Source organism: Danio rerio, chromosome 17 (genome assembly GCF_052040795.2).
Source record: "Danio rerio strain M-AB ecotype USA chromosome 17, GRCz13ab, whole genome shotgun sequence".
NCBI classification, from domain to species: Eukaryota; Metazoa; Chordata; class Actinopteri; order Cypriniformes; family Danionidae; genus Danio; species Danio rerio.
The window spans coordinates 57,591,349-57,612,922 of NC_141037.1; the positions used below are offsets into that span (position 1 = coordinate 57,591,349).

At 40.6% G+C, this 21,574-nt stretch overlaps 2 protein-coding genes and 1 long non-coding RNA gene across 5 annotated transcripts in view; all 3 read right to left on the minus strand.

Moving 5' to 3' along the window:
- LOC147840079 (uncharacterized) overlaps positions 1-21,574 on the minus strand; it is a 408,477-nt gene that overhangs the window by 48,752 nt on the left and 338,151 nt on the right. The window lies entirely within an intron of this gene.
- On the minus strand, positions 1,474-11,755 carry ccr6b (chemokine (C-C motif) receptor 6b). The gene is made up of 2 exons (XM_087291173.1): positions 11,650-11,755; positions 1,474-4,332 (listed from the first exon to the last, which is right to left on the minus strand). The coding sequence occupies exon 2, from the start codon at positions 4,312-4,314 to the stop codon at positions 3,250-3,252; it is 1,065 nt and encodes a 354-aa protein (XP_087147299.1). The 5' UTR covers positions 4,315-4,332; positions 11,650-11,755; the 3' UTR covers positions 1,474-3,249.
- atp6v1c2 (ATPase H+ transporting V1 subunit C2) overlaps positions 14,325-21,574 on the minus strand; it is a 29,631-nt gene continuing 22,381 nt past the window's right edge. For 2 of the 3 annotated variants that reach the window (XM_087291167.1, XM_087291166.1), the window contains exons 5-11: positions 21,178-21,276; positions 21,022-21,090; positions 19,624-19,716; positions 19,449-19,536; positions 18,074-18,171; positions 17,864-17,993; positions 15,107-15,305 (exon numbers count right to left, since the gene is read on the minus strand). In XM_087291167.1, coding sequence (XP_087147293.1) covers positions 15,210-15,305; positions 17,864-17,993; positions 18,074-18,171; positions 19,449-19,536; positions 19,624-19,716; positions 21,022-21,090; positions 21,178-21,276 — 673 coding nt within the window. In that variant the 3' untranslated portion in view covers positions 15,107-15,209. Of the gene's footprint in view, positions 15,306-17,863; positions 17,994-18,073; positions 18,172-19,448; positions 19,537-19,623; positions 19,717-21,021; positions 21,091-21,177; positions 21,277-21,574 lie in introns of all 3 variants that reach the window. The other variant, XM_087291165.1, reaches the window with a different exon arrangement.

Genomic DNA, 21,574 nt, shown 5'->3' on the forward strand with positions numbered 1-21,574 from the left:
TTTCCGGTTTTCCATCCATTTCCAACCTGGTCTTAGCTGGTCAGGGTGGAAAATGGCCAGCTAAAACCAGCTTGACCAGCCTGGAAATGGCCCAAACCCCTGTAAAACCAGGCTGGTTGTCCAGCTAAAATTAGCCAACATGCTTAGGCTGGTTTAAGCTGTTTTTTTCAGCAGGGAAGCAGCTTACAAACTCTTTGCGAGAACGTTGAAGCTGGCTTTTGCGGATGAAACGGCAAACTATCTTCAGTAACTCCCCTGGTTGTTAACCAGCCTGGTTTAAGAGGGGTTTTGGCCATTTCCAGGCTGGTTTCCAGCCATTTCCAGCCTGGTCTTAGCTGGTCAGGTTGAAAAATGACCAGCTAAATCCAGCTAAAACCAGCTTGACCAGCCTAGTTTAAGCTGGACATATCTGGTTTTGGCTGGGCTCCCGGCTTGGCTAGGCTGGTCAAGCTGGTCTTAGCTGGTCATCTCCCAGCCTGACCAGCTAAGACCAGGCTGTAAATGGCTGGAAACCAGCCTGCAAATGGCCAAAACCCCTCTAAAACCAGCCCATCAGCCTAGGCTGGTTTAAGCAGTTTTTTTTCAGTAGGGTCTGACTCTGGCTCTTCTTCATCTGACAGACAGGACAGACACAGTCAGGACAGACACAGTCAGTGTAGTTGATTTCATCACCACAAGTTCATTGACATCAGTTAGGTGTGTCTCAGTCTTTAGGCCTACTTCACAAATCCTGCAGCAATTGGACTGCTCATTGTGTGTTCATGTTTAATTCATCCTTATTTGTAGTGTCACCAACAATATTTGGCACCATTTTCAATCATAAATTTTCCTTTGGCTTGATCACCACAGTGGAATGAACCACCAACTATTCCAGCATATGTTTTACACTAGTAGTCACCAAACTTGTTCCTGGAGGTCCGGTGTCCTGCAGGTTTTAGCTCCAACCCTGATCAAACACACCTGAACAAGCTAATCAAGGTCTTACTATACTTGAAACATCCAGGCAGGTGTCTTGAGGCAAGTTGGAGCTAAACCCTGCAGGGACACCGGCCTTCCTGGACCGGGATTGGTCACCCCTGTTTTACGCAGTGGATGCCCTTTCAGCTGCAACTCAGTACTGGGAAACACCCATACACACTCATTCACACACACACACACACACACACTCATACACTATAGTCAATTTAGTTAGTAAATTCCCCTATACCACATGTGTTTGGACTTGTGGGTGAAAAGCCCAGAGGAAACCCATGCCAACACGGGCAGAACATGCAGACTCCACACAGAAATGCCAACTGACCTAGCCGAGGCTCGAACCAGCAGCCTTCTTGCTGTGAGGCGACAGTGCAAACCACTGTGCCGCCCAGTTGGCACCATTTTCAAGAATAAAAAAAGGAACCATCCTCCAATTGCCGGTCTAATTAACTAAACATGCATGTAGATGTTCTCACAAATAAATCATAGTACATCAAATACTTTAGTACAAAAATTTATTGTAAATAAACAAAAAAATACAACTTGAACCACACATACGCAATAATCACGTACACCAGGGGTGTCAAACTCAATTCCTAAAGGGCCGCAGCTCTGCACAGTTTAGTTCCAACCCTGATTAAACATACCTGATCAAACTAATTGAGTCATTCAGGTGTGTTTGAAACCTACAGGTAAGTGTGTTGGAGCAGGGTTAGAACTAAACTGTGCAGGCCCTTTAGGAATTGAGTTTGACATCCCTGACGTACACCTTATGAGCCCCGTATAAAGAACCCTACATTTAATTAGATGTTATTTACAGGCTGAATGAAAAGAAACACATTGCAATCTGAGTCAGTATCATTAGAGGTCCAAATATACATAAATATATATGTCGAGGTCTATACAACAATCACCGGATCTGATCCATCACCTTGTAGAGACACGGCACACTTGGTTCTGCTTGAAGACATTGTGTTGTGTGCTGTAAAGCCTGCTTTTTACTTCTGCGTCAAGTGATCGGCGTGACCCACAGCGCATGCATTTACATTTACATTTAGTCATTTAGCAGACGCTTGAGTTTTTAGTCGTTTCTTGAAGACAGCGAGTGACTCTGCCGTTCTGATGCAGTTAGGGAGTTCATTCCACCAACTGGCCAGATTGAACGCGAGAGTTCGGGAAAGTGATTACTTCCCTCTTTGGGATGAACCATGAGGCGACGTTCATTCACAGAACGCAAGTTTCTGGAGGGCACATACATCTGCAGAAGTGAGAGCAGATAAGAAGGAGCAAAGCCAGAAGTCGCTTTGTAGGCAAACATCAGAGCTCTGAATTTGATGCGAGCAGCAACTGGCAGCCAGTGCAAACGGATGAGCAGCGGAGTGACATGTGCTCTTTTAGGTTCATTAAAGACCACTCGTGCTGCTGCGTTCTGGAGCAGCTGAAGAGATTTGATAGAGTTAGCTGGAAGCCCGGCTAGTAGAAAGTTGCAATAGTGCAACGCTTGTATGTGCATTCATACTTCTGCTGCTGTTTCTGTTGCTCTGCAATAACACCTCCGAACAACTAATTGGCAGTAGGTGTTAATATTCCTCTATGTCAAGTTTCTTCGCAGATGTTTTGTTTTTCTGAGCGCTACCTAAATGTACAAGTGGCTCAAACTCGCTCATTTTGAGGCAGGAACCAGCGGACGTGCGACAACTTTAACCATGAGGTAAACACAAAGCAAAACTTTATATCCAAAGCTCCTTCACGGGACTCCACTCTTGTAAACAATCCAATAGCTGGCCAATCACAGCTGACCAATCACAGAGCTTGCGCTACGCGTCATTGCGATGTGTAGTTAAATTTTTTGAGAGGTGCGCGTCATGGCGAGGGTCATGGCAACATCAACGCATAGGCCGCGCGGAAGCATGCATGTGCGCTTGACGCAGAAGTATAAATCAGCCTAAGGAGAAAGTGTCTTTGGACTGTGGGGGAACCCCAAGTAACCTGAAAGGAATGCACAAGAACACAGGAGAGAACATGCAAACTCCCCACAGAAATGGTCCAACTGCAACTCGAACCAGCGACCTTCTTGCTGTGAGGCAATCATGCTAGCCACTGAGCCACTATGACGCTTTTAAAGACTCCAAATTCCCTAACAGACAAATGAGATTGCGAACAAGGTTAAGCTGTTCGCATTTACAAAATTACATCGAAAGATTTCATAAGTCTGTGCGCATAAATGCGAAAAACGTGCGCAATTATCATTGAACGACATCCAGTGTTGTCACATCACAATGTAAACGACGACGGGTTGTCGTTGATGCCGTTTTGTTCGGCAACCGTTTTAGTGGCTGACACGTACAAATCCGACGTCTGCTGTGAGGAGCGTCCTGAGTAGATGTACCTCTTCCCGAGGCACCGCAGATCCCGCAGGATCTGGCAGAAGTGGCTTCTGAATTTGACCCCGATGAAGGCGTAGAGGATGGGATTGAGGCAGCAGTGCAGATACGCTGCGGTCCGGCTAACCGAAAGCGTCATAAGCGTGACCTGCTCCTCCCCGCAACTCCTCTCCACAAACAGTTTACTGGTGTAAACCAGCAATGCTACGTTATACGGCAGGTGGCAAAGCACAAACACGAAAAACACAGCCAGGACAACACGCACCGCCTTGTGCTTCTGAAAGTTCTGCGCCTTAAGAAGAGTCACCATGGTCCATGAGTAGCAGAAAACCATCACCATCAGCGGCACCAGAAACCCAAACACCATCTGCATGCTGGGAATCAGGATCTTCACCAGCCGTGCGGTTTCCATCTCACTGAAGATGGTGATGCATTCTTGATTCTTCTCCTGGTGGTAGATTACCGTCGGCAGAGATAAGACGAACGCCAGAAACCAAATCGCCAAGCAGATGATCCGGCTGTAGGCCTTCGCCTGGGAGCGCGTCCGGAGGGAGCGTCGAGCCTGTACAATAGCGATGTATCTGTCTCCGCTTATGCAGGCTAGCAGGAGTGTGCTAGTGTACACATTCATACTATAAGCTCCGCGCAGCAGCTTGCAGGCCCACGTGCCCATGCTCCAGCGGGAGCGCTCGTTGTGGATGATCAAGGGGAGGGCCACCACGAACAGCAGGTCCGCCAGCGCCACGTTCACCAGGTAGACATCAGTCATGGATTTGGCTTTCTTGTAGAAGGCGTAGGTCAGGAGCACCAGAACGTTGCCCACCAGGCCCAGCGCACATATCAGGGAGTAGACGTAGGTCTGGACGGTCACTTCATGGTCGCGATACCACATCAGAGGACAAGGCTCTGCATAATCATCAAAGTATTCAAGGTCCATATTCGTTTCGTTATCCATAACTGTACTTCCGCTGACCTGGAGGATAAAACAAAAGACAATAAGGATTTTGAAAGATCACAGAGCCCACAATCAGAAAGACGTGAATAATAAATGCACTAAGTTGTAATTAAGTATGCCTTCACATGCTTATCACTGCCAGTGTGGGTAGGTGAGTCTGCGACTAGCACTTTCTAGCTGCAGGACCAGATGACTGTTCCCTACATCGGACTATATCCGCATTCCCTGTTCCCCTGTTGCATGTTGTGTCTATGCTTATGTGCTTGGGTTTTTTACCCTGATCTCAGGGTGCTTTCACACCTGCCTTATTTAGTTCGATTGAATCGCACTAGAGTTCGTTTTCCCTTTTGGTGCGGTTCGTTTGGGCAGGTGAGAATGCAGCAATAAACGAACCCTGGAGCGGTTCGTTTGCGGTGAGAATATGATCCGTACTAAAACAGGTCCAACCGCAAAAAGTACTGCGCCTTTTGGACTAATTCAGCTGCCGTAGGCCGATGCGCTGTGCATTATGGGATATGGAGGAAAATATTTGTTGACAGTGCTTTACCAACAGAGAGAGAGAGAGAGAGGGGAAAACATTACCTGATGGATCATTGGTAATATTTTCGCAAGATGACCATGTCGCAGTTTAGCTAAAGTAATTCATGCCTCCTGCTGAAGTTTCGTGCGATGCATTAAAACTTTTCCAGCCGCGCTTCATTCTCGAAATGTATAGTTTGTCTAAAGCAGGCATACAATCAGTCAGAGCAGTCGTCGCTTCCGAGTAAAGGCTGATTTATACTTTTTCGTCAAATGCCTAGCCATTCGCCTTGGCCGTCGCCGTCACTGACGTGTACCTCTCAAAAAATGTAACTACACGTCGCAACGACGCGTAGCGTAAGCTCTGTGATTGGTCTGCTTGGTAGCGCTGACGAGTCTTGGCGGGACCGAGAGCCGCGCGAATGGCGCGAGCGATTGTTTACAAGTGTGGAGTCCCGTGAAGGAGCTCCGGATGGAAAGTTTTGTTCTGTGTTTACCTCATAGTTAAAGTTGTTGCACGTCCGCCGGTTCCTGCCTCAAAATAAACGAGTTTGAGCCACTTGTACATCCCGGAAGTGTTCAGGAAAAGCAATGAAGCAGTGAAGAAACTCGACACAGAGGAACATTTACACCTCACTGCCCCCTAGCGATTCGGAAGTGTTAATGCAGACCGACAGAGACAGCGTGCTGAAGTATAAATGCACAGCCACACGCATTGCATGCGCCGTGGGTTACTATACATCAGGCTTAAAAAGCAACATTTTGTGTCTGCCAGTTTTGTTTACTCGCAGGAGTTCATTGGCATTTTCCCGCACGTGAATTCTGACCAATCAATAAGCAGTTTAGGAAATATATTTAACAACATCTGGCCAATGAGAGATGTGGATTTTGTCAGATGACTGCATTTTGGTTCGTTTCAACTGGTTCGGACCAAAGCCAGCAGTGTAGTGTGAAAACGACCCAAAGACGGCAGAAGATGCAACAATGTATCATTTATTACCCTTGGTGCGGACCAAATGAAGCGAACTACAGATGTGAAAGCACCCTCACTCTACCCTACCCTACTAAGGACAGTCTGGGAGGGGCTGTTTGCCTACCTTTTTCCCCTTTCTATTTCCTCTTTCTAGGAAGTGTCTGCTTCACTATACTGGGGCATTAGGACCCACACAGACCACAGGTTGAGCGCCCCCTGCTGGCCTCAGAAACACCACTTCCAACAGCAACCTAGCTTTCCCATGTGGTCTCCCATCCAGGCTCTGACCAGGCTCAGCCCTGCTTAGCTTCAAAATAATCGGTCTCAGGCTGAAGGGTGATATGGCTGTTGGCTGTTTGTTTGTATGTAATTTACTCTGTTTTCTTTTTTAATTAATATTCTGCTGAAGAAATCCTACATTTGCAATGGCCTGAGGGCAAGTAAATTAATTAACTGTACATTTGTTTTTGATTGTGAACTCTCCCTTTAAAAAGAGGCATTTTCATGACTGGTGCATTTGTTTAGTGATCAAATTAAAAGTTTTACACTGTTAAACTATTTGTTGTTTTAAAAACTAGCTCATCTTGATTATAGCTTTAACCGTAGCCTGTTTTTTTAACATATTATTAAATACAGGTTTTAACTAAATTATAATTTCCTTCACGGTGGCTCAGAGGTTAGCGATGTTGCCGCACAGCAAGAAGCTCGCTGGGTTTTTGTTGATATTTACCCTCAGATATATAGATCAGATCAGTTAATCAGATTTAGTTATTAAAGCAATAATATGAAGATGAAGCTACATGAAATAGTTTTGTAGACACGCCATGTTGTTTCCAGTTTGAGGTTAGCATCTTGAGCTAAAGCACAAAACGGTGGAAGGGTCGTCTCTGTTACTATCAACTCTGTTTAACAATGACTTAAACAACACCGGGATGACACGGTGGCTCAGTGGTTAGCACTGTGACCTCACAGTTAGAAGGTCACTGGTTTGAGCCTCGGCTGGGTCAGTTGGCATGACTGTGTGGAGTTTGCATGTTCTCCTCGTGTTGACGTGGGTTTCCTCCGGGTGCTCCGTTTTCCCCCACAGTCCAAACACATGTGCTATAGGGGAATTGGGTAAGTGAATGTGAATGAGTGTGTATGGGTGTTTCCCAGAACTGGATTGCAGCTGGAAGGGTAAAATATATGTCAGTAGAATTCTACTTTCGTGACAATTAGGGACTAAGCCGAAGGAAAATAAATGAATGAATGAATGAATGAATAAATAACCTCCTCATTTAAAATATGTAAATATGAATATATACTGTTGAAACCAGAAGTTTACATGCACACTAAAAAGGATTATTTTTTTAAATGTCGGATAGTAAATCATACTAAACGTTTACTATTTTAGATCTGTTAGGATTACCTAAATGATTTACATTTTAGGTACATGTTCATGTACATGTTCTTTTGATTTACAAATGCCAGAATAATGAGAGAATTTTTTTTTTTTTAGAGATTTTTAAAATAATTTCTAGAAAGTCAAAAGTTTACACACATTTCCTTGGTATTTTCTTAGCTTTGCTTTTAAACTGTATAACTTTGGTCAAATGTTTTGGGTCTCCTACCACAAGCTTCTCACAATAGTATAAAGGAGTTCTGGCCCATTCCTCCTGACAGAATTGCTGTAACCGAGTCAGATTTGTAGGCACAAGCTTTTTCAACTCTGCCCACACATTTTCTATAGGATTGAGATCAGGGCTTTGTGATGGCCACTCCAAAACATTCACTCTGTTGTCCTTAAAGCACATTTGAACTAATTTAGCAGTATGCTGAGGGCCATGGTCTGTTTGGAAGACCCATTTGTGGCCAAGTTTTAATGTCCTGGCTGATGTCTTGAGATGTTGCTTCAGTATTTCTCCATCATGTTCTGTCTTCATGATGCCATCTATGCTGTGAAGTGGACCAGTCCCTCCTGCAGCAAAACACCCCCACAACATGATGCTGCCGCCCCCATACTCCACAGTTGGGATGGTGTTCCTAGGCTTGGAAGCTTTTTCATAATATACATTAAAACATTAGTGCGTGTCCATTGGATGTTCTTTAATTGTGTCTGAAAGCATTTGGTTCAGGTCTCTCACATGAAGCGTCCTCTTTTGAAGAAAATTATTTGCATAATTGTTAATCTTGTGTGCTAATCTCTCACGGGTTTTGCTTATATTGCATGTGTGCGATAAGATATGCAAATATATCTGCATCATGGCGGCGTCTGTATACTGAAGATAGCCGATAAGATATGATTCACAGCTCTCATAGTGAATAATGAAAGTGTTTGTGACCTGCTTTTTAAAGTTTGTCCTCTTTCAGGAGATTTTTATTATTGTTAAAATAAAAATGCTGGTTACGAAACACTTACAGCATTAATGTCTTCATGCACTCATATGCAGTTTAACAGGTTACAAAAAATAGCAAGAAAAATTATTGTATTGTATTATTGTGAATTATTGTATTGTATTAAGACATTAATGCTGTAACATGTTATATGTTTATATGTATATATGTTTAAGTGCTTTATTTATTGATGCTGATTGGTTGATGGGGCGGCACGGTGGTTAGCACAATCGCATCACAGCATGAAAGTCTCTGGTTTGAGCCTCGGCTGGGTCAGTTGGCATTTCTGTGTGGAGTTTGCATGTTCTCCCCGTGTTGGCGTGGGTTTCCTCCGGGTGCTTCGGTTTCCCCCACAAGTCCAAAAACATGCGGTACAGGTCAACTGGGTAGGCTAAATTGTCTGTAGTGTATGTGTGTGAGTCAGTGTGTGTGGATGTTTGCAGCTGGAAGGCCATCCGATGTACAAAATGTGATGGACAAGTTGGCGGTTCATTCCGCTGTGGCGACCCCAGATTAATAAGTTAAAAAAGAAAATTATGTTAATAGTTTTGTTATATTAAATGAATACAGAAGTAAACAACGGCCTCATTTTACAAAACAAACAGATCTTCCATACCTCAGCAGCTTGTTTTACTCTCTTCTTGACTTACAGGAACTGCAGGTGTACAGTAAAATGCATGAACGCACTTCTCATTACACAAAACACTGTATGTTTTAGATGCTACTTTATAAACTAATTATAGCATGTTCATAGTAGAATATTTAGGTAGCACTTTATTTAACTTGTCCTTGTTATGTTTTATGTACATGCAATATTTTGAATATTGAAACCAACTCATATATTATACTCGGTAGCTAAATATAAAATGACGAGACCTTATTTCAATGTTTGTTTTATCAATGTCGCAATTTTTATATATTAAAGAGCATTTAAACACAACACATGTTTAGGTTTAAAGCTGAACACTGATATTTGTTTACTGTGTTAATGTGTTTAAGTATCATTGAGATACAGCGGTGTGTTTTAGAAACACTTTGAGCTTTTCACATTTTTATTATCACAATATTGTTTTGCATATTTATGTTTAGCTTGTGTGTTTGTTTTATCAAACATGTTCATGTTATTTGACTTTAATTGTAATTATTTGAACAATTACACAACTATTACAATTAAACTATTATTTAAATGAAAATGACAAACATTTATTTGGTAAATATATAATAAATTACATATTCATTTCATTATACAAATGCTTTCAGTTTAGTTTTACTGCTGTAAATGTTTGTTTGTTTGTTTTTTTGTTGAATTTGCTTAATAACAGATTCATTTTACAGCATTAACACTGTTCCCACATAAATAATTACTATAGTCATTTATAGTGTTTTTGAACCACACTACAATCTAAAAAACGTTGAGTCGTTTATTTAACATTTTTGGTGCTTTGTTGGGTTATTTTTAACTTTTATTAGGTTATTTAATAATAACTCAACCAGTTGGGTTGAATATTTGGTGCTTTGTTAGGTTAATTTAACCCTTTATTTGGTTATTTATTAATAACTCAACCAGTTGGGTTAAATATTTGGTGCTTTTTATCTTTATTTGGTTATTTAATAATTACTCAACCAGATGGGTTAAATATTTGGTGCTTTGTTGGGTTATTTATAACCGTTGTTTGTTTATTTATTAATAACTCAAACAGTTGGGTCAATATTTGATGCTTTGTTGGGTTATTTATAACCTTTGTTTGTTTATTTATTAATAATTCAACCAGTTTTGTTAAAAATTTGGTGCTTTTTTTTTTACCTTTATTTGGTTATTTAATAATTACTCAACCAGTTGGGTTAAATATTTGGTGCTTTTTTGAGTTATTTTAAGCCAGTATTTGGTTATTTAATGATAACTCAAGAAGTTGGGTTAAATATTTGGCGCTTTGTTGGGTTAATTTAACCCTTTATTTGGTTATTTAATAATTACTCAACCAGTTGGGTTAAATATTTGGTGCTTTTTTGGGTTATTTTTAACCTTTGTTTGGTTATTTAATAATAACTCAAACAGTTGGGTCAATATTTGATGCTTTGTTGGGTTATTTATAACCTTTGTTTGTTTATTTATTAATAATTCAAACAGTTGGGTTAAATATTTGGTGCTTTTTTTTTAAACCTTTATTTGGTTATTTAATAATAACTCAACCAGTTTTGTTAAATAATTGGTGCTTTTTTTTACCCTGATTTGGTTATTTAATAATAACTCAACCAGTTGGGTTAAATATTTGGTGCTTTGTCAGGTTATTTTAAACCAGTATTTGGGTATTTATTAATAACTCAACCAGTTGGGTTAAATATTTGAATTTCAGCAGTTAACTGATTAAACTGACAGAGAACAGCTGCATTAATATGCATATGTAATGTTTTTGCGTTATAAAGTTTATTTAACCTCTAACGCAATAAGGTTTTTTTATTTTTATTAAATGACTTTGTGTCGTGTTTGTTATATTTGTTTCACCAGCACTCTTAATTATTGATGATACAAACGCACGCTTTTGTAGCAGATAAAATGCTTTCTCTACCTCCCGTGTTCTCTCTACAGTTTTTTGGGGAGGAAATGATACACATATTTGGGGATATTCGGCTGTCATTCTCACCTTTAGGACCCAGCAGAGACATTTATTTGTTTACACAGCCATAATTCTAAAATGAATAGCAGTACTTCAATAGTAATACCAGAATGTAAAATATAACATTTGATCAAAATAACACAATGCATTGGGTTAAAACAACCTATAGTTGGGTTATATGTTGGGGTATTTTAACCCAACAATTTTTACAGATTATAGTCAATTGAATGTATTATCCTGTTTATATTATAGTATTTACAACTCTATGCTAATGAATGCTACAAAATACTGTATCGGTAGTGAACTGTTATAAATATACTCGGTCACACTTTATTTTGATGGTCCGTTTGTTGAACTTGAGTTACATTGCAACTAATTCTCATTAGATTATATTAAACTAACAGTTTAATATAATCTAATGAGAATTACTGTACAGATTACTGTAGCTGTTGTGTTACCATAGCAACTGTAAAATCACTGCAGCAGATCAGTTAATATAGTTGTCGTGTTGCCGTAGCAACTGTAGAATCACCACAACAGATCAGTTACAATAGTTGTCGTGTTACCATAGCAACTGTATAATCACCACAACAGATCAGTTACAATAGTTGTCGTGTTACCATAGCAACTGTGGAATCACCACAACAGATTAATTCAAGCACTTTACAGCAGTATGGTTCAAAAACACCATAGTATAAATTACTACAGCATTTTAATTCGGCTTTTTACCATTAATATAGTTTAATAATGTAAATATGTATTATATAAAACACTATACATAAACAATAATCAATAATCAATAATAAAATAATAATAATAATAAAAGCGCAACAGTCATAATGATAATGCATATACCTGTTTTTGTGAGTTGTGAAGCACCTGCCGTGGAGTACAGCTCCTCTGCTCTGCTCTGCTCTTTATGTGTGTGAGTGCGTGTGTGTGTGTCTGTACCTGTTCTGCTATCTGGTGACGTTCATCTTTTAGGTCTATTTCTTCTTCCTACACCACAGACAGTTCATCCGTACCCACATGGAAATATCTGATCATTCTATTAACCTATATACAATCAGGTTTACATTTCCCAGAGATGGGTTGCGGCTGGAAGGGCATCCGCTGGGTAAAAAAACACGTGCTGGATAAGTTGGCGGTTCATTCCGCTGTGGTGAGCCCAGATTAATAAAGAGACTGAGCCGACAAGAAAATGAATGAATGAATCAGGTTTATAGGACTGTTCTCTTAAATAGGTCTTATTATGTTCTTTCACCAAGATGAAATGTCCTGTTTATACCCCACAAATATTGTTTTCCAACTCTCTGAAACTGACCCGGCTTTGATCTTTTTTGGTGACTGTCGCTTTAAATGCAAATGAGATTGTTTTCTTTTGGTGAGGGTGGTGGTGTTATTAACATTATTGTTCTATTTATTTGGGACACACTGTATATTAATGTACAATTCATACTAATAACAAAGCATTAACAAACACATTTAGCTCAGTAAACTGCTAATTAGCTGCTTATTAATAGTTAGTAAGGTTGTAGTAAAGGCGTTGGGTGGGATTAGTGAAATAAAATAAGATCATAATTACTAACTGATATTAAAGTTTGGGGACAAACTTTATGGTGGCTTGACAAAGCCTGTTAGAAGTAGTTTATTTAGTTTCAAACAGTATCAAGTGGGCTAAAATAATGTTTAAGATCCCTGCAGTCAACAATGTAACCATTTAAAGACTGAAACAAGCCAGTCTAGCATGAATTAGCTTGTTGTTAGCATGATTCTAGCATGAATTAGCATGGTATTAGCATGAATTACCATGTTGTTAGCATGTTTATAGCATAAATTAGCATGTTGTTAGCATGATTCTAGCATGAATTAGCATGTTGTTAGCGTGATTATAGCATAAATTATCATGTTATTAGCATGTCTCTAGCATGAATTAGCATGTTGTTAGGACAATTCTAGCATGAATTAGCATGTTGTTAGCATTATTATAGCAGGAATTTTCATGTTGTTTGCATGATTCTAGCATGAATTAGCATGTTGTTAGCGTGATTATAGCATAAATTATCATGTTATTAGCATGTCTCCAGCATGAATTAGCATGTTGTTAGGACGATTCTACCATGAATTAACATGTTGTTAGCATGATTATAGCATGAGTTATCATGTTATTAGCATGTTTTCAGCATGAATTAGCATGTTGTTAGGATGATTCTACCATAAAATAGCATGTTGTTAGCATGATTATAGCATGAGTTATCATGTTATTAGCATGTTTCCAGCTTGAATTAGCATGCTTTTAGGTCGATTCTAGCATAAATTAGCATGTTGTTAGCATGATTATAGCATGAGTTATCATGTTATTAGTATGCTTCCAGCATGAATTAGCATGTTGTTAGGACGATTCTAGCATGAATTAGCATGTTGTTAGTATAATTATTGCATGAATTAGCATGTTGTTAGCATGATTCTAGCATGAATTGTGGAGTTCTCACGAAAAAAGCTTAAGTATTTCACGTCTTGTCAGTTTAGTGGCTAATTTGTATAAGTTCAGTCGTACAAAATTGTACAATTTTAAAAAAGGAGGCGTGGCACCTAACCCCACCCCTGATCCCAACCTTCATTGGGGGATGAGCAAATCGTACAAAATTGTACAAATTATATTGTACGAATTCATACGAATTAGCCAATAAATCAAAAAGTTACGAATTGCCGTGAGATTGTGTTGGTGAGGTTTGCATGTTCTCCTGTTGGCATGTGTTAGTTTGCTATGAAGCACTGATGCGCAAAAAGGAAGCCCCGCCCCCTACTTAATATTCCGTTTCATGACTGCCAACAGACTGTACACTGAATAGTGAATGGGTAAATTTGAGGGAATATGAAGGGGTGGACGTGAATGCCTCAGTCTTGTCTGATTAACACAGTGTGGCAGTTGTTGTGTGATATGAAGGGTCAATTTAGTCAACATGAAGTTGTTTTAACACTGCTGATGTGAATTCTATTTTTACTAATAAAATAAACCCTAATAAATTAAGCAACTTCGGGTGACACAGTGGCGCAGTAGGTAGAGCTGTCGCCTCACTGCAGGAAGGTCGCTGGTTTGAGCCTCGGCTGAGTCAGTTGGCGTTTCTGTGTGGAGTTTGCATGTTCTCCCTGTGTTCACGTGGGTTTCCTTTGGCTCTGGTTTCCCCCACAGTCCAAAGACATGTGGTTCAGGTAAATTGGGTAAGCTTAAATTGTCTGTATTGTATGTGTGTGAATGAGTGTGTATGGGTGTTCCCCAGTGATGCGTTGCAGCTGGAAGGGCATCCACTGCATAAAACATATGCTGGATAAGTTGGCGGTTCATTCCACTGTGGCGACTCCAGATTAATAAAGAGATTAAGCCAAAAAGAAAATGAATGAATGAACATATAACTAAGCCTAAACCTAACCCCCATTCTAACCCAACTCTATAAGTACATGTAATTAATTAGTTAAATGAATAGTGCAGCTACATCACCTTAAAATAAAGCCTAACTTGAATCTCAATTACGTATTTAGCTTCCTTTATTGTAACTATATCGATAAAAATGGATCTTAACAGCAAATGAAAACAATGTACCTCTGTATACATTTCTGGAGAGCGCCAAATGTGTCCCAGGATCTATGTTTTTTGCAGTTTTTGTTTTCATGAATCCACCAGAAGCCGCTGTGTACGCTTTTTCAGATCTCAAATTTCTCCCTTCATTTGGCCTGCTGTTCTCATATAAATAACCAGAGGCCGCTGTCCACTGACTGACCTACTGACTGACTGACTAATCGACCAACCAACTGACCCACCCTCCTCCTTCCCTAAACCCAACCAACAGTTCTAAAAAGCAATCCAGAAAAAGCAAAGCCCTTGCCTGATTTTTACCACATTCTTGACCTGTTACCTACTTGGTTGTTTTATTTTTCGGCTTCTGTTTTTGTCTTACCTGCTTTCTGGAACTGTGCTTTTCTGGACTCAAACTCGTGGACAACACCTCTTTACGTCTCAAGTCTGTTGATGTACATGGCAAGCCATTGGACAAACTGGTGACAGCGGGAAAGCCGTCCTTACAAAGGTAAGCAGTTAGCTGGTGAGCGCGTCATACCACCTCCATAGCGTTCATTTAAAAGACGAAATGCAGCCATATGTACTTCTGACTACATAATTCGAGATCTCCAGAACTTTTTATAGCGCTATGTTTTCACAATGAGCACATGTTGGATGAAACCCTGGCCCGGGTCCCAAATCTAAGAACAAGGTCAACATCAACCATTCCTGTTTGACATAAAAACTCAGTCATGCATCTCATGTGTTTGTCAAGGTTTATTTAAAATTTGCAGGATGCAAAACAGAAATATGAGTGCCACAGAGATACCTCCAAAAAAACTCAGTCCATTCTTTAGCACTAACTTGGATCCACCAGATTAATTTTGATGGGATAGCAAATGTAGGAGTAATATTCCTGCTGGCCGGCGCCACCGTCTGGGATATCCAGCCCCATCTAAAGGAAGAGCGACAGAAACCACATCAGATCAACAGCACAACTGGATTTTCGATTTGATTAGACCCTGTCTAAATTCTCAACCTCAAGTCCTGCTCAAAATGTGCGATTTCAGCCAGTATTTGGTTGTCAGAGACAAATTCAGGAAATCCTAAAAGAATCCTGTAATCCTAGGCTAAATGGAGTTAACTGAGGGAGCATGTCTCACACTGCAATCTCATCCAATCAACTACTCCAGGGGTGTCAGACTCAATTCCTGGAGGGCCGAAGCCCTGCACAGTTTAGTTCCAACCCTGCTCCAACACACTTACCTGTAGGTTTCAAACAAGCCTGAAGGACTCAATTAGTTTGATCAGGTGTGTTTAATTAGGGTTGGAACTAAACTGTGCAGAGCTGCGGCCCTTTTGGAACGGAGTTTGACACCTGTGAACTACTCCCTAAACTTATTTAAAGGGGCGGTCCACTACAATATCAAATTTTAAAGTTTAGTTTCTGTGTAAGGTAGCTGTGTGAACATAAATAAACCTTGTCACTGCACACGTCAAATGTCAAACGACAAGTCATTAATTTTCAATAGAGAGTAGTCCAGGAGCTGCGTGGAGTTCCGATCATGTCCATATGTGGAAGATTCAGAAACAATTTGAGCTCCTGACCTGTTAAAATATATGAACTTCTACAACTAGAGCGTATGTGACTGGCTGAATTCTTAATGCTGTCTCCACATTCCCCTAAAAATGCCAGGCTGGGAGTCAAGCCAAAACCAGTTATGTCCAGCTTAAACCAGGCAGGTCAAGCTGGTTTTAGCTGGTCATTTTCCAGCCTAGACCAAGCTAGAAATGGCTGGAAACCAGCCTGGAAATGGCCCAAACCCCTCTTAAACCAGACTGGTCAACCAGCTAAAACCACCCAACCCGCCTAGGCTGGTTTAAGCTGTTTTATTCAGCAGGGACACCTGCTTAATAGTTTCAAGTAGTGCTAAACTGCGCTCATGCTAGACTTTTCTCCCCATAGACTTCCATTCATACACACGCGAATGCGTCAGACCGGAAACCCAAGATTGTGCAACAAGTTTTGCAGTTCCCTGCATTGGAAAGTTTAAGCTTGGTGAACTCTGACCTGCGAAATCGCATGAATGCGTGAGACCAATCGAAGGTCGAAACATGACATCTCTGTACAGAATTTTAAAATACAGACCAATCGCTCTCTATTTTAAATGTCTAATCCTTGTTTAATCACCTTTTTTCGCAGTGCCGTAGGACAGAATTTCACGTGCTCAAACTCTAGTATGACCGCAGCATTAAACGCTTTTTTTAATTGGATTAGGTGTGTTCAACTGGGCTTAGAGCAAGACTCTGCAGAGCTGCAGCCCTCCAGGAATCCAGTTTGAGATCGATGATCTAAAATCTACAGGACACCAGCCATCTAGGACCGAGTTTGGGCACCCCTGTTTAACACTGTTCACTGTCCATCTTGTTATTCTGAAGCCATCCTTTCTACCTCTATTTCATTCTGATCTCCATTAACAAGCCTTATATCACTCTCTTTCCTCCAAAGTTGAATTTTTAATTTTTTTTGGGTGGGGGGAGTCTCTCTGGATCATCATCATAGGACGCTCAAATCAACCTATGATCCCTTCCATTATTCACATCTTTCTCTTCCCCTACCATCCCTCCACCTGTACCCTTTCATCCCTACATGCGTACAATAAAGATTGCTTCCTAAGTGTGCCGTGGTCCTTGCTGGTGAAAATCTGTGATCACTGATCGTTGGTTTGATCATAATCGTTGGCCACTTCAAAAACTTCAAAGTTACGTCATTTTAAACAAATCTCATCAAAACGAAGTTCTTTTCGAGCTTATTGTGGCACAACAAAACAGCACAGCGGAGAGAACTTTTTAAGGGAGTTCATTTTGTTCCTAAACACCTTTGAGCTGCCTTTGGTCTGTTTTGACTACCCAGTTGATGGGTGTGTCCTGAAGCTCCGCCTTTTTTAACACACTTCATATCCCTGCAGTTCAGAGTCAAACCGGAGATAAACATCTAGAAAACACTTAAGTTTGAAGCATGAATAAACGATAGAGTCGAGTAGAAGAGCTGGTCTCGATGTATCCTCACCTGTACTATCGCTCACAGGCAGATTTTAAAGACTCAGCGTCACAAACCGGACGATAAACACAAATATATAGTGCCAAATCTGATAAGGCTTATAAACATTGCTCAATTCAGTGTCTGTCTGCTGCAAATTTACAGTAATGTGGCATGCAATGGTGGCTCTTCTATTGTAGAATTGCCTTATATGAAACCGTTCTTCTCTTATAGCCGCCATTGTTGTTGTTTTACAATCAAGTCCAATGGGGTGACGTGACACATTTACATCCCAGCTCACTGCACCATGGGGGTGTCAGAAAATTCACAAACAGTAGACCGTCACTCAGCCTTTTCAAACTTCTTTTTGCCCTCAAATGAAGACAGAAGAGAACCTTTCTAAGGGATACTCTTTCCTTTATTAAATACTGTTAGATCACGACCATTGAGAAGGATCTGTGTGTTGTTTTTACCTCAGGTTTGGTGCTGATCGCTGCTGGGTCGAGGTGTTTGAATAAAGAGTTGAGCTGCTGCTTCAGATGCTTCACGTTCTTCTTACCGGGCTGTAGCAAAATGGCCTGGAAACTGACCGGCAGTCCATACCTAAACAACAGCAACTGTAATGGGTCTGATGTTGAGCAGTTCAACTTTTTGTTTTATTTAGGCCAAGTGGTTAATTTTACCTGAGAACTGACTCAACAAATGTGCGAAGGACCTTGACGTGAATCCAGGCCACAAAGGTTTCGCTGAAGTTCACCTTCAGCCAACACACAAATGTTCTCTGTTGGGAAATACAAGCACCACATGTTTATTGCTGCACATGGTCTTTTTGTCGACATTATAGCATTTTTTCCAGACTAATCACCAATAGGATTCACCAACAGTAGATTATTTATGTCAACTGCTACTGTGATATTTCAGCGCATTTCTCATTCACGTTTTAAAGCAATAATACGATAAAAATACATAAGAGTATTGTGTTTTAGACATGCTATGTGGACATGACATAGCATCTTGAGCTAAAGCAGAAAAATGGTGGGAACCCTACTTAAAAAAACAGCTCAAACCAGCCTTGGCTGGTTGGCTGGTTTTAGCTGGTTGACTAGGCTAGTTTTAGAGAGGTTTTGGCCATTCCAGGCTGGTTTTAGCTAGTCAGGAGCTAAAACCAGCTTGACCAGCCTAGCCAGGCTGAGAGTCCAGCCAAAACCAGCTTAAACCAGGCTGGTCAAGCTGGTTTGAGCTGAATTTAGTTGGTTATTTTCCAACATGACCATCTAAGACCAGGCTGGAAATGGCTGGAAACCAGCCTGGAAATGGCCAAAACCCCTCTAAAACTAGCCTGGTCGACCAGCTAAAACCAGCCAACCAGCCTAGGCTGGTAAGCTGGATTTTTCAGCAGGGACGGTCAACTCTATTACTTTCAACTCTGTTAGTGTAACATGGGGAGTGACAGAGACAACTGAGTTCGGATCCACATGCAGGTTTAATCGCAGTCAGGTAAGCAATGGTCAATTTTGTGCAAACAGATGTATAAAGGAAGTCCAGAATCGTAGTCAGAATAACAGGCGAGAGGTCTAAAGGCAGGCAGCAGACAGGGATAACTAGATAAACAAGGCGAGGTAAACACATGGGAAAACAAGACTAAGGAAACCACGTTGTAGTAACACTAACAGTAAGCAAGACTCGGCAATGGGAATGAGTGAGTGTGCTGCTTAAATACTGTGTGTTATTAGTTTCTGACAATCCTCCGGTGGTGCGAGTGTAAACAGTCAAAATGAGGAAGCATGTGTGTGTGTGAGGGAGGTTCATGTATGAAAATGTAGTCCATGAATGGCGGATTTGTAGTCCAAAAGTTATTGTGAGTGAGATCCAGCAATCCTGGGGGTTACGATGGCTGGTGATCGTGACAGTGGTTTAAAAAGTTTAACCATTTTTTAAACAACACTTAGTAACAGAATCAAATTATTCCCCATCACATTTGCCCTTGTAAATTCCAGCTGACAGTAAAAGACAATGATTATATAAGGAATAGGCTCTCAGTTATTAGGGTTTACTTACACACAGTTCCTTCTTATCCAAAGCGAGTCGGCCCATCTCCTGCTTTTGCTTCTCGGCCTCCTCCAGGTTGTATTCCCGCACTGTAAACCTATACAGGAACATTAATTTTAGTAAAAAGCCTAAATAACTGAGGTATAGAGGCATGTAGTGATGCTTTGACAAGTGTTTTGCTTACTTGTGCTTTTTGGCATTGGCTTTGAATTCAGCTATGACACTCTTAAACAGTGTTACAGTGAAAACCCCTGCTTCTGCATCCTCAGCCAGCTTCCTGTGATACACACATAACTGTTGTTTATCTTTTAGAAGTGTCAAATTTAACTAACGTTAATTGCTATTATGCTAGGCAGAAGATTAGAGACTGCTGATAAAAATGAGTCTAAATCAGTGGTCACCAATCTCGGTCCAGGAGGGCCGGTGTCCCAGCAGGGTTTACCTCTAACTTGCCTCAACACACCTGCCTGGGTTTTTCAAGTATACCTAGTAAGACCTTGATTAGCTTGTTCAGGTGTGTTTGATTAGGGTTGGAGCTAAAATCTGCAAGACACCGGCCCTCCAGGAACAAGTTTGGTGACCCCTGTTCTAAATTGTGAGAACAGATATCAAGCCAGCTGAATTGCAATTGCTGCATCCCAGTTTGCTTACAATCCGTCCTAAATAGTATTCAAAAATATAATTAGTATATCAAAAACTATAGTATGTAAAAATGAGTAAGCCAAATGTTCCTGGATGGTCCACTATTTCCGGTAGAAATTGGAAGTTGGAAGAACCTTACATCCTTTAAACGCTAATTTTGCCCACAATACATTTGGCATTGGGCATGAAGTACTATAAACATGGGTAAAAAGTATAAACAAAGCATGTGCCAAATCTTGCATACTCTTCTGTTACACACTCAAAAGAATGTACTTCTTTATAAAAAAAAGTGCATACTTTTAGGATGCAGTATGAGTATGTAATTTGGGCTGTTGGACATCACCTTCTTGTCTACAACCAGACAAACTCTTACTTTTCTGCAGTAACTTGATGATACTGTTGGATTAGCCTCCAGTTTCAGCCTCTATTCCAGTGGTAGTGGCAAGGTTGGTAAACTGAGCTGGAATTAAGACTGATTGTATTATTTTTAGTCATTTGGGATGCCAACCAAACCACGCTCTGCCACACCACCTCCAAGGGCTGGCTAAGTGAACCGTGCCTGGGCCCATTCGAAGCACTCACACTTGTCAAAAACAAACTGGGAAACGTGCCCGGGCATGGTTTGGATGGCCTAGTGTGAGTGCACCAAGTATGGACTTTAATGAAAATGAATGCTGCAAATAATTTTCTGTATTGCAGTGGTTTCCGATCTTATTAACTAATCCCACAATACCAAACACGTTTCTGTAGTCTACAGCAATTTTTAAATGAATCCGCTATTTGTGGCGGGTTGATACTCAAACCCTTGTTCTTTTAATAACAGATTAAACCCCCTGCAATTCATTGCGGCCGAGTTGAAAACCACTGATCAATAGTATTTAAACAAAAAAATGATGTTTTAAGGTGACTGTGGAAACCCTGAGCATGCATGGGAACCTACCGGCTGGAACGAGGAACCACAAACTTTGACATGGACTCATACGTCTTCTGCCACAGCACATATTCTGTCCTGTAGAGAAAACATAACAAATGCATTCAGAAAAATATTTAAAAAAATAGATAAGTGATACTTAAGATTTGCTCTGCACACACTGACCTAGGCACCAAAACTATTAGTGTCGTGAGGTACTCTGAGTTCAAAACCAAGTCCTCCTTCTTCACGATGTTGGTCAACAAACGGTTCTGCAAGCTTCCCCTAGTTAGGCAAAGCAGGAGGGATGGTTATTGATCATTAAATGAATATCACAGTCCAAAGAGAAAGCAAGAGAAAGGGGAGTACCCATCTCAAGCCTTTCCACCAACTCCTTCTGAGACACCAAGCATTAAAGGGTTCAGAGAAGAGATCTTCACAGGTCCACTTGTGCCTGAAAAACTGTGGTCCCACCCAAGATTTTAAATAAATGTACTTTTGCTAAATGAACTGAATCAGATCGACCCATTCAATGGTATATTTACAATAAATAGTCCACCTTATTGGCAAAAAAATGTAATGA